At 53.9% G+C, this 12,765-nt stretch overlaps 1 protein-coding gene across 2 annotated transcripts in view; it reads right to left on the bottom strand.

Annotated features, from left to right (window-relative positions):
* Positions 1–734: 734 nt before the first annotated feature.
* SPEN (spen family transcriptional repressor) overlaps positions 735–12,765 on the bottom strand; it is a 91,893-nt gene continuing 79,862 nt past the window's right edge. For both annotated transcript variants that reach the window (XM_075550947.1, XM_075550948.1), the window contains exons 11-15: positions 3,763–11,848; positions 2,869–3,357; positions 2,541–2,735; positions 2,017–2,175; positions 735–1,867 (exon numbers count right to left, since the gene is read on the bottom strand). In XM_075550947.1, coding sequence (XP_075407062.1) covers positions 1,736–1,867; positions 2,017–2,175; positions 2,541–2,735; positions 2,869–3,357; positions 3,763–11,848 — 9,061 coding nt within the window. In that variant the 3' untranslated portion in view covers positions 735–1,735. The remainder of the gene's footprint in view (positions 1,868–2,016; positions 2,176–2,540; positions 2,736–2,868; positions 3,358–3,762; positions 11,849–12,765) is intronic.

The following is a 12,765-nucleotide window of genomic DNA, read 5'->3' as shown; positions in this document are numbered from 1 at the left end:
CCACTTCCACAGCTGAGCGCAGTCTTGAGACCACTCCCACTAGGCTCAGCCAGAGCAGCCAGCGGTGGCCATGGGAATAGGAGGGCTTCCCAGCACTTGAGGTGCAAGCAGCCTTGGCCTGAGGGTGAAGGTTAGGTCAGTGCCATCCTTTGGGAGCAGCTGCTTACTTTGGTCAGGAAGGCCAGTCATGAACCAAGAAGAGGTGGGGACCACAGCAGTCTCCGGGATGGCAGCCGAGAGGTCTTTCTTTGTTCCCTTTTCCTACAGGTCATCCCCAGCAGCTGGTAGCCCCTCTTCCTACATCAGAAGCGTGTTGATAATCAGCAGCCCCACTTGATACCATGAGGGCCTTCTCAGTACTGCCTACCTCCCTAGCCTCGTGGGGCTCTAGCTGAGGGAGGCCTTTCCTTACCCCCCTCCCTAGTCCTGTCCAGACAGAGCAGGACACCTGCAACCACGGAGCCCTGGCAGGCCAGGCTCTTCCCCCTGCTCTGGAAAGGGGGGAATCCAGAACTTGCGTGGCACAAGTTGTGTGAGGTAGATTTCTATTCTGTATCAAACCTGAAGTGCCTTCTTCAATGTCACCTCAGAGCCAATCAGGATCTTGAGGTTTCACAGATCCCGTACACAACATGGGAAAGCCGTAGTCGCAGCAGCCGTCATCAGGAAGCAGGGAGGGTGAGGACCCTTGGTCCTCCTACCCAAGTGACAATCACATGCACACTTGATGTGTTTTGTATTTTTTAATAAAGTTTGTAATCCAATGGACACACAAAACAAAACTGCGCTGAGAAAAACAGTTTCATAAATTAATAAGTGTTAGGGAGTTGGGGGAGCTCCAGGTAGGGTGAGGAGACCAGCCAGTCTTTATACAGGTGCTGTGTGACACTTCACGTCGCAGGGCAGGCCGTGCTGTAACGAAGCGCACTTATACAAATGAGTGACGATACAAAGTCTGAGTATGAAAATAAGATTCTCTCTGAAAACACATTTTTGGCACAGATTAAAAAAAATGTATGTGGGGGAAATTTTGATTTTTTTAAGTCAGTATTATATATATTTATATATATTATATATTTATATATACACACACATATCCCAAGTTCTGCATATCCCACCAAAAGGAAGTTCGCTCCTCCTGCTTGCTGTCAAGTGTAAACGATGCGTCCAAGTGACTCCGACGGCGCTAGTAGAGGTTAAAGGAGACGCATCCAAATGAGTAGGGGGAGGGGGGAGGGACCAGAAAACTCATGAAATGTTCCTCGACCCCAGGGTTTCCGCAGAAGTTTGAAGTCCTGCATGAGTCCCCGATATGTGTTCACACACCAGTATCCAAGAGTGTCACAGCTAATCTTCACTGTGCAAGAGTCCAAGTCACTAATTTAGTGCAAAGGCAGTTCCATTTTCTTGTTTCTTAAAAACAAAACAAAAAAAATTAATTCCACAGCCCTGTTTCTTTTCTCCAAAAAGAGGAGAGCGAAACCCAGCCCCCAAGGTGTCTGCAGGTCCATCAGTTGGTGGTCTGTCCTTGGGCTAAAGCGGCATGTAAACATACAAGGTAGCAGCACCACTGCCCAGAGGTCTGGCTGACAGGAGCCGGGCAGGCGGGCGGGTGGGCGGGTGGGAGGCTAGCTGGCTGGCAGTGGAGTCTGTCCCCCTCAGCAGCTTCATCCTCCACTTGGCTGAGTTGTCCTGTGTGTTGCTGCGGCACCTTGGGAAACTACGCCCAGGTGGTTCACACGGAGGCAATGACAATCATGAGGTGAGGAGAAATGTTGGAGATGCTGGCAAGGAGGTCGGGGGCCAGCCGGGACAGGTGACTCTCTGAGAACTCGCAGGGCGGGAAGATCTGCAGCACATAGGCGGGCTGGAAAGGGGACAGGAGGCAAAGGGGCAGCTCTGTGTTCACAAGCACACTTACCCCTCCCCCCTCCACAGGGTAGGGCCGTTTCTCCACCACACAATCCCACCTTGGCAGGCCTGTGGGTGGGAGTAACAGGGAGGAAGTCAGCTGACCTGGTTGGAGCCCGGGTTGGGAACGTTGATGATCCCTGCTGCCTGCTTGGCCTGCAGGTATGTGATGAAGGCGGCCTTGAGGGACTCCGTCTGGCTCACAACATCCTCTTGGTCTCGGCCACAGGGCAGAGCCAGCAGCAGGCAGTAATCTGTCTCCACCTGGGCAGAGGACAACTGTTAGTGTGCAGAGAGCCCTCCAGTGGAGGGCTGCCCAGCCCAGAGTGGGGTGGGCTCGGCTCTAAATTCTTTTAAAAGTCCTACCTCTGAAATGGCTTTACAGCCACCCTACAAGAAACGCAAATCCACCGCCATGCCATCAAGAGCCCCCAAACCAACCAAGAGGTCAGCAGTCGAGAAGCCCTGTGGGGGCAGTTCTATCCTCTAATGTGGCCGTAAGCCGGAAATCCACCCTCATTGAGCGAAAAGGCCTTGTTTTTTCATCCCTCAAGGAAGAAGGGGCGTGTACCTGCTTCCAAACCCCTCTGCTTCGACAATGGCTCGCCCAGGGTCTACGTCTGTCTTACCGTCATCCTCCGGGCGACCCCTTCCAGTTGTGAGGCCTCCAGCCGCATCCTCTGGGCGATCCTCAGGGGGGGCCCCCCTTCAGATAGGGGGAGGGACCGGTGGGCCAGGACATTGTTGCCAGAGACAAAGTGGAGCTGCACAGCAGCTGTGTCATTCTTGAGGGCCAACAGGCCCTGCCACACGATGGGGTACTTCTGCTCAAAAATAAACACACGGGAAGTGAGCACCGAGCCATGAGGGAGGGAGGGGGCAGCTAGCTGGCCTCAGCGCGAGCATCTTGGGCCACGGATATGGCAGCAAACTTGGACGAGCCCCGTCCACACGTACCTTCAGGAGTTGGACCATGTCCACAGGTCTCTGGGAGGTCAAGTGTGCAGAGGAGTCTTGTTTGGGGGTGGGCTGGGCTTCTGGATGCGGCAGAGCCAGTGCCAGTCCTGGGACGGTGCTGGGGCTGGCAGGGGTGGGGACAAACAATGGCTGCTTTGGGGTGGCCTGAGCTGGGAGAGGGGTGGGGAGGTCAGGCTTCATGGAGACAGACACTGGAGAGAGGTGGGACGTCTGGCCTGTTTCCACTGGTGTCCTTGGAATTTGGGCAAGAGGTTCAGGTGGCCTGTTTGTAGGTGCAGTGGGGAGTCGAGGCTGCTCAACAACTCCAGTCTGGGTCCCCTTCGCCTCCTGGGAGACCTGGGGCACTTTGCTACTCAGGCTGGGCTGGGAGGGCGGCACAGGCGGGGCAGGCTGTGTGGCTGGGGTGGTCTGGGCAGGTTGTGTGGGCGACAGGGCAGGCTTCAAGGGCTCCCCTTCGGGTGGAGGGCCCTAGGTGTTATGAAATAAGACAAAAGGGCAGTCAGTTGATTGTGTACAAAAGCCACAAAAAGACATCCTGACTCTGAGATGCATGGGGGGTGACCCCCTGTAGACAATCTTCTCAGGGCCTGGGGATTGGGGCCTAGTAGAGTAACAGCGTCCTACAGCCCCTCCCCTCCCTTCTCACCATCTACCGGAACCAGTCCCAAGAGCTCCTTCCCCGTGCCCTGAAGGCTGTGGTGGGAGCTGATATTTCACCCTGAAATTTGGGCTGTTCCTGTGCTTGGCTGGAGTCTCACAAAAAGTCAAACACGTGTCAGACCCCACGTCTACTGTAGATTCATTCTCCCCCGCCCTCCTGAGCAAGGGGCTGCTGGCTCCCACAATGCTGCTGCCAGCCGACCGGGCCCTCACCTGTGCAGGGGTCTTGGTCCGGGAAGGTGGGCCGGTGGAGGTGGTGGAAGGACCCGGAGTGTGTGCGCGCTGAATGGGAGCGTGGTACGCCCGGATGTCACTGTGCCTATACTCCTGGAACAGCTCCCCACTCGAGTGCACAATCTGCACCCCGTGGGTGACCACCACGGGAGGAGTCAGTGGCAGCCCCTGCAGCTGGTTGCTGGGGGTGACTGTGAGGATGCGGGCTTCGCTGTGGGAGGCAGATGCTGCTTTGGTGTCGGGTGTCTTGGCAGCTTCCTTCCCTGGCTGTGGAGGGGCCTTGCTGGCTGGCGACACCTTCACCACGCCCTCTGCCGCCCGGGGCTGCTCGCTGACTGTGGCCACGTGCGGGTGGACCATGATCCTCACGTCCCGAGGCACTGTGTACGGGTGCAGCCGGTACTCCGACTGCATGACCAACACCTCCGACTGCACAGGGGCTGTGGCACGAGCGACAGGGAGGTGGTAGTGCACCTCTTCTTCGGGAGGGTGCTGGGGGGCCGGGGCCGGCTGGGGTGTGCCTACACGCTGCGGGGCCCTGACCTCTATCTGCTGGGGCTGCAGGGGGGCCCGGGGAGAGTGGAGTGTCTCCGGGCGGATGCTGTAAGTGATGCTGGGCAGCGTGGGTGTGGTCATCCTCACCTCGCCCTGCGACAGGTGGCTGAGGGACACGGTCTGCGTGATGCTGTGAGGTGGCATGATGACCGACTGTTCGGGGTGTATGCTGGAGATGAACTGGGGCACAGGGATGCCGGCAGCCAGCATGACCGTGGCATTGGTGGAGAGGGCCGTGGACGTAGTACTGCTCGGGTGACAAGCCCTCAGGAACGGGGATGGAGCGGGCCCACTCGGTCGGGGAGGATGTGTGTCTGGCTTCGTGACAGCCAGATGGGAGACAGTCCGGTCTGTTGGGGTGCTGGGCCCCGAGTTGATGTGGTTCACATCTGGGGGCAGTTTGCTGGGCAGAGCAGGAGGGTGATGGGGAGTGAGAGCTGACCCCAGGCTGGCCGGTTGGAGGACCTTAGTCTCAATTTTGAGGGTCACGGGGTCGGCGAGCTTTTTATTGGTGGTCACGATGCTCGGGGTGAGGACGAGCTGGTTGTGCACCAGCACTGGGGAGGTGTTGAGGCCCTGAGTGAGCACCTTCACGGTGCCGCCCTGAGTGACAGGGGTGGACACGGAAAGGTGAATGGGCTCAGGCTTCTCCAAGGATGGCCGGTCAGCCTTCACGGAGGAGATCACCGGAGAGGCATTGTATGTCTGGGCAGTCAGTACCAGGGTGGAGTGGGTGGCCACGTTCGCATAGCCTGATGGGGCTTGGCCTTTGGGTGGAGGCTGAGATGGTGTGACAGAATCGGGTTTGACCTGGGACTTGGACACCGACTGCTGAAACTCAATGTCCATCGCACTGGCTGGGGGGATCTGACTGATCTTGGCGCTGATCCGCTGTGGGCCTTCAGTCTTCTGCCCTGAATAGCTCAGGAGCACAACCCCTTCTGAGGTGTTCACACGCAGTCCAGCCCCGGAGCCAGTGTCAGCTGGGCGCTCGTCAATCACAGACATGGACCCTGGGTGGAACCGGTTGTTTTCGTTAGTGTTCGTTCTCGGCTTGCACTTTGCTGCCTGTGCAATCACTGCCCCTGCAGCCATGGTGACTGCACCTGTTGTGGCAGTTACACCGCCAGATGCCGAGGTCACTGCCCCTGTGGCGACGGTCACTGCGCCTGTGACGGCATTGATGGTGCCGGTGGCCGTGTTCACCGCCCCCGGGGTGGCGTTCACTGTGCCCACCGCAGCATTCACGGGAGCGGTGAGAACATTCACAGGACCCGTCAGGACATTCACTGGCCCCTTGAGGACGTTCACGGGACCGGCAGGAGTGTTCACCAGGCCCTTCAGCGTCGTTACCGAGCCCTTCACCGGCCCTTTCAGAGCATTCACTGGGCCAGTCAGGGCATTGACTGGGACCAGTGAGACGTTCACCAGGCTGGTCAGGGCGCTCACCAAGCCGGTCAGAGTTTGAGGAGCAGGTTTCGCCAGCGTTATTTTCTGTGAATTCTCCAAATCAATGCTGACAGGCATCCGGCTAATGACGGACGTGATTTTGGGAGCAAGAACCGGAGCCGGTTTTTCTTTATCGGCAGTTACTGGAACCTCTAAGGTTTGCACGTCCGAGGTGCTGGCTACTGGCGCGGGGGCTTTCTCCTCTACGAGAGGCTTCTTCGGTTCAACCGGTGGGGGCGGGGCCGGGGCTTCCTGCAGGCAAGGGGCGGCGCTGACGGGCTCTGCAATGGAGGCTGTGACGCTTGTGGAAGCCGCCCCTGTGGCAGACGCATATTTGGGGTCCATGAGGATCTTCCGCAGGGTACTGGAGCTGGGGGCGATGTCAGAGGCTTTTGTGTCTGGGGGAAGAGCTGGAGATGGTGTCGACTGAGCCCGTGGCTCCTCCTGCCTTGTGAGCCACTCGGTCACTGTGGGAGGAGAACTCTGTGCTGGGAGCTTTGCTGCGGTTACCGAAGGAACGGTGGGCGTAGGGGTGCTGGAGTCACTGGGGGGGGTTACTGGGTCACTTTCAATAATCGAATGTACCTTGAATCTGGCTGGCTGGTCGTCGTCCCCTGGGACCGGCTGAGGAGGGGTGGATAGGTCTGGGGGTGCAGGCCCTTTGGTCGGTGTCTTTTCTTCAACACTGCTCTCCTGGGATACGTTCTCCCTGGGTGGAGCCTTGCTGAGGTCACAAGCACATGACTCGGGCTCGGGGGTGCGGGGCTTTTCTTCCTGTGGGGCTTCAAGGGCAGGGACCACCGCCTCCTCCTCGTTTGCAGCCGGACTCTGGCTTTGCATCCGTTCAGGCTCAGAGGCGGGGGGCTCTGCCACAGCTCCGGCTTTCCGGTTTGTGTGTCTTTTACGGCGCGACCGAGTGGTCTTCTGGCGCCCTTTGTCTCTCCGCACTTCTGCTTCTTTGGCCCCTTTGGCTTCTTGCACGGAGTCAGAGGGTACACTGCCTTTTCCTCTGGTCTCCTTGGTGTCTGGTGGGCCTGTCGAGGTGTCAGGAGCACTGGCAGGTGGTCCAGAAGATTCTGCAGCCGCCGCCGTCTCCAAGATGCCTGACACGGCCTCGTCTGTCTCAGGCTCTATTCCTTCCTCAGGAGGCTGTGGCCCTGGAGGAGTGGGCTGAACATCTGCTGGAGACTCTGAGGGGTAAGTGGGAGGGGCTGGGAAGTTTTCTGGCTCCCCAGAAAAGTCATTGATGATGGAGCCAATGGCCGCAGCAAGTTCTGTTTCACTAGCTTGATGGGCCGGCTTGTCCCGACTGTCCTCCGAGGCCCGGCCCTCGGGTGCATCTGAGGCTGCGGCCTTGTAGGCCGAGGCGGCTGAAGTGTCCGTGAGCTTGGCGATGTTCTCCACGGCTTGTTCCAGTTCCATCTGCTTGGCCAACTGTGTTGCTTCTGGGTGACGCTTAGAATCAGACACATCCTCCTTCTCTGGTTCCTTGCCTGGATCAACAGGGTCACTTTTCAAGCTACCCTCCTTTTGGGGACTCTCGCCTTTCTCAGGGGGGACTGCCGTAAGCCCAGCTTCCGGATCTCCTGCCAGCCTCGTAGCTGCCCGAGCACCTGCGCCAGTGTCCACAGTCCTCAGGCTTGCCGATCTGTCCGCTGCCGACCTCGAGTTTCGCGCCCTTCCTCTCTTGGGCTTGGAGTTTTTTTCAGGGGTTGTTTTCTTCTCTAGCACTTCAACTGGGGGAGGGTCGGGGGAGGTCCTGTCTGTACCCACGTCCTTTCGGTCATGTTTCTGTTCGCTTCCTGCTTCTTCAGCAGGCTTGGCTTTTGTATTGTTTTCTTTCGCGTTCCCTTGAGAAGCCGCCTCAGTGGCAGCCTCCGGGCGCTCCGCTGCGGCATCAGATTTGGGGTCGTGCTTCCCCTTGCCCTTCCCTTGGGAGCCGGCAGCGAGTTTTTGAGCTCGAGGGGATCTCCATCCTTCAGTTGGTTTGGGTGTTTCAACTGGTTCTTTCGGCTCAGCCTCCTCCTCTTCTTCGGCTCGACGGCGTGTTTTGGGGGGCCTCCCCCTCCGAGGGGTCGTAGGGGCTGCTGCTGCTTCTTGAAGCTCTCGCTCCAACCTCTTCCTGGTCAGTCTTGGCTGCTCTGGGGGCTCTTTGACTGGAGAGCGGCTCTCAGTGTCCCCCATGGTTGCATACACACTCCTGACATTTCGGCGCCGGGTTCGGCTGAGGGGCAAGCTTGGTTCTGGGTGCTCAGGATCCCCAGCAGGGGTTTTAGAAGCAGTCCTGGTAATTTTCTCAGCCTCCATCTTTAATTCTAGCAGTTTCTGTGCTTCTCCCCGGGGAGAACTGGACCGCTTTAGCTTTTCTCGGTCTATTCGCTCACTCTTCCTCGTGACGGGCTTCTCCACAGTGCTGGCGGCAGCTGCCTGAACTGGGGTCTTAGAGCGTTTACTTTTAGTTGGCTTTTTATCTTTCACAGCAACTGGAGGCTCGGCCTCTAACTCTTCGGAAGCCTGAGGCTGAACGGTAGGAACGACTTCAGTCTTTTGATTTGGCTCACTGTTAGCAGCCGAGTCAGGCTTCTCCACCTTTGGCTCATCGGCTTCCTCAGGCGTAGGAGTTGGCTTGGGAAGTGGTAGAGTCCTATTGGGCTCTGGATCGACACTGCTCTCTGCCTGGGAAAATGAGGCCCCAGGAGTTGGAGGCTTGGCGTCCAGAAAAGGCAGCTGGTCAGTTGATGAGCTTTCTTCAGCCACCGAGGAAGGCACAGCAGCATCTTTACTGGTATCTACACCTGGGGACGAGCTTCCTTGCTCAGGTTGTTCCACAGGGGCAGGCGTCCGTTCGGGTCCCGTTTTTGCTTCTTCTGAGACCGGGGCAGGCTCCGCAGTCTTTTCTTCTGCTACTGCAGGCACCTCCGTTGGCTTCTCACTTGCTGTCGCCTTCTCTGGTGTTGATGGTGCCGAGTCCGAGGTTATGGCCGTCACCATGGTACTAGGAGGCCTAACTGAAGACTGGGTTTTCAGTTCTGACTCTTTGTTCTCAGAAGCAGGTTCTGGGGTCTTGGGTTGATTCTCTGCATCTTCCTGTTTTTCCATCTCTTTGGGCTTTTGGTCTTTTTCTTTTTCTTTCTGCTGCATTCGTGTGAGTTCCATAAATCTGCTATGAAACAGAACAACTGGCTCTTGAACTAAATCAGCTGTGCTGGTTGCGCCATCAGATGCCTGCCTCCCATATAACCTACCGGGAATAAAGTCTGAGTCTTCGTCTTTTCTCTCGAGGTGCTGCAGTCGCTTGGAATCTTGCTCAAAGATTGAGCTGTGTAAAAAACGAGAAGCAAAGAGCTCTTGCCTTTCCTGCTCTTCTTCTTTATGGTCATCTTTTTTATCGTCCATTTTCCCATCGGGGTCTGTCCGGATTTTCTTCTTTTTCATGTACCAGGAGGGAATGGGCCTGGGAGCAGAGTCCACCTTCTCTTTATCTTTGTTGTTTCGAAAATTAGCAAATCGAGAGTCCCAATCAAGGAAAGACCAATTTTCTTCTCGAGACGAAGAGAGGGACTTGGCTCTTTCAAGCAAAGCTTTAGTGTCTGGGGTGATTGTCTTATCCAGTGCAAAAGAATAGAACCTGTTCCTTTCTAAAGAAGTGGACAGTCTCTCCTCTCGCTCGCGGAGTTTGTCCTCTCTGTCCCTCAAGATGAAAGGCAGTGGGGAACTTTCGTACAGTGCAGAGGCTCTGGGCGAGTGGGACTTGTGATCACCATCGTCATCAGAATCAGAAGGCACCTCGCCAGGTTCCAAGTCTCGCACAGACCTCTTTCGAAGGCTGTCTCTCTTAATTATGCTGTTTGGGAAACTCACATCAAATCTGCTAGCATCTTGTTTCAATTGAGAGTCCCAACGATGCAGTTCTTCTTCAGAACTCAAGACAGACAGCTTTATCTTGGCCATGTCTGCCATCTGTTCTCTCCTGCTAGAATCATATGGATTGAATTTTAGAGACTCTTCCCTGACTGTGATATTAGCATAGGGAAGACCCTTGTCATCGACTTTAGGGGACCCTTTTACTGTCACTAACCTCGGGGGGCTCAGGGGGTCGTCATCTTCATGGAAGGAACCTGGTCGGATGCTGGGCGAGCAACTAGTCCTTTCAGAATCTTCACTGACTTGGCGTGAACTTCTGTAATGCCTCTCTCTTTTGCTGCAGATATCAAAATCAACACGATCCATCCTTTTCTTTTTGCTGGGAGGAGAGTCATCGGTGACATCTTGGGGAGGTTTGCCCACCTCGTGAACAAGGCTACGCCTTTCATAGTCATCTACATCTTTTTTAGGGCTGCCAAATTTCTCAGACTTGGCTATTTCCATCTCCATCTGTTTTCTCCGACTCTGTTCCATTTGTTTTCGGTAACTCTGTGTGTGATCAATATCAATGCCAATTTTCTCTTCAGCAGCTACCGAATGTGGTTTCTCTTGGCCTCCTTTACGTTCAGGTGTCTCCTCGCGAAGATGGCAGTAGTTTTTCCTAAGATCCTCTTTCTCTGGTCCTTGGTCGTCCGACAGCTGTAGCTGTTTGAGCTGTGGTTTTGAGGAAGTGGGTTTTTTGGGTTGGCTCTCTTGATTTTCTGCAAGTTCGCCTACTGGTTCTCCCAGCCTTGCTTGTAGGTCTGTGCTGGGCCTTGAGCCAACCCCAACAGAAATACTGGCAAGCTCCTGACTGTCTTTGGGGCTGGGAACAGCAGTAAGTCTATCCAGTTTGATTTTCTTGGATTCTCTTTTAAGAATTTCTTTCCGCGCAGGCTTTCTTTCAGACTCACCTTCCCTCAGCACAATGACATCTCTAGATGATAGGTCATGCTGCTTTTTTAAAAGCACCCTAGCTTCCTCTAGCTCTAGACTGCTTTTCTTGACTTCCAATTTCTGACGTTCTGCTTTGAAATTTGAATCTGCAAAGCGTCTTTTCCTAGCTTCCAATTTCTCCAGATCCACAGCACTGACCCCATCAGCAGTCTGCTCGGGCTTTAGGAGCTTCCTGGGCTTAAGCCTGCTGTCTTTATCCACCACTTCTATGTGGCTAGAAAGGCCCTTCTCCTTTGGCACTTTTAGTCTAAGAGACTCCAGTTTAGAGAGGTCTGATTTTGCAGGCTCAGCTTGAGAGGCCTGAAGTTTCTGATCTGGGACAGACAGTTTAACAGTGTCGTTGTCGAGCTTGGTTTTCAGTTTCTCAAAGGCGGCGTGCTCAATGACCTTGCCCTCTTTTTCTTTCACTCGAGTCAGAACCACACAAGGCATAAGTTCAAGGCGATTTCGGGCTAGCCCTTCTTTGTCCGCTTTCTCTCTGCTCGGTTTATTAGAGCTCCTTGGCTTTTCGGGGCTCAGTTCTCTCTCATTTTCTTGGTCTGTTTCTGAGGACTGAGAACTAGAGGAATGAATTTTCCCTTTGCGTTTTTGCTTTTCGCTTTTGTCCTTCTCCACTTTTTCCTTTCGTATTATGCGTCTCTCTCTCTCCCCTCTCTCGGGATGTTCAAACGTTCGTTCTTTATCTGTCTTTTCATTTTTTGAATAGCGCTCCAGACGAGGTTTCTCGAGTTTGTCGTATCGTGGAGGGGAGAGGGAGCTACAGCTGCCACTGCGGTCCGAGGACCGGCTGTACATCCTCCTCTCAGAATCACTGGGCAGCCTCTCAGACTGGGAGGGAGATGTGCCAGGACTCTGTGGGCGTCGCAAGTGGACGGGACTCTGGCTTCGTTCAATTGGCCTCCTCTCGTGGTCTCGGTCCCGTTCAGACTCAAATCTTTCACGTTCCCGTTCCCTTTGCCTGTAACTGTATTCCCGAATATCTTGTTCATAAGGATCATTTCTGTAATCCCTGTATTCTCGAGGATCATCATAATAGCGTGATTCATAGTAGTCTCCTTGGTAAGTTTCCCATTCGGAATAAAACTCTCTCCCTCGAGCTGGATAGTCCCTTCTGGAATCCTCAGGATATGTGCCTGGAGTTCGCACATTCTCGTAGTATGTACGATCTTGGCTGTAGTCATAAGATGCCCTTCGCTCTTCTCTGCCAAAAAATTGAAAACCAACAACAATGTATTAGCCCTTTTGTTTCTTTGGCACTTACATGCATCAAATCGCACATAGGTGGATCAGAAAAACCTGCTTCTAAAAATCATCCCTGTTACTTAGGCCTGTGCCGGAAATCTGGTCTGTCTGGCAGGACGTGCTCAAAGTGTAAATTACACACTGGATTTCATAGACTTGGTGTCAAGAAAGAAAAAACTTGCAATAATGTATTCACACTGATTACACATTGAAATGTACTTTTCTTTTTTTAAGGGCTATTTGAAATTTTCAAATCATGTTATGTTGTATTTTTGTATCTATTAGCCAATGCTGGTGCAACCCTTTTTCATTCTTTGGTAATTTAGGTGGTATGAAGTGACTTATAATGGACACCCGTATTAAGTAGCAGAAATGCCATACTTTTAAGCATTTCACAATTATTTCATATCACAATTTTGGAAACAGTCTGTTTTGAAAGGTAATCTTACCACCTATGTGACCTGAACAGTAATGTAACACCTCAAAAACATTCTGATGTTTATTTAATCTCTCTGAGCAGAGTTTCCTCACATGCAAAATGTGATGACTTCTCTTCAAAGGGTTGTCGTGCAATGAAGATGAAATAAGAAAGCACTCGTGAACACCTTTCTAACACAATGCTAAGCAGGCACATCCTTGGCCTTTACTGGATTTACCCAGCCTGCCAACTAACAACTCTGGGATGGCTACAAACATTCTAAAATGATTCTTCCATTTCTTTTCTTTGTTGCTCCATTGGGCTGCTAGCTCCTCAGGTGAGGGTCTGGGCTTTCTACTTCTGCAAAGAGGTACAGTCTCAGAAACTCAGAGGGGCATTCATGAGTTGGTGGAATCCATTCAATGGCAGTGAGTTGGGTTAATTCAAACCATGCTCAC

This window comes from Tenrec ecaudatus, chromosome 1 (assembly GCF_050624435.1).
Source record: "Tenrec ecaudatus isolate mTenEca1 chromosome 1, mTenEca1.hap1, whole genome shotgun sequence".
Classification (NCBI taxonomy): Eukaryota; Metazoa; Chordata; class Mammalia; order Afrosoricida; family Tenrecidae; genus Tenrec; species Tenrec ecaudatus.
Note: the sequence above shows the minus strand (reverse complement) of the source record. Positions and strands in the feature narration are given on the sequence as shown.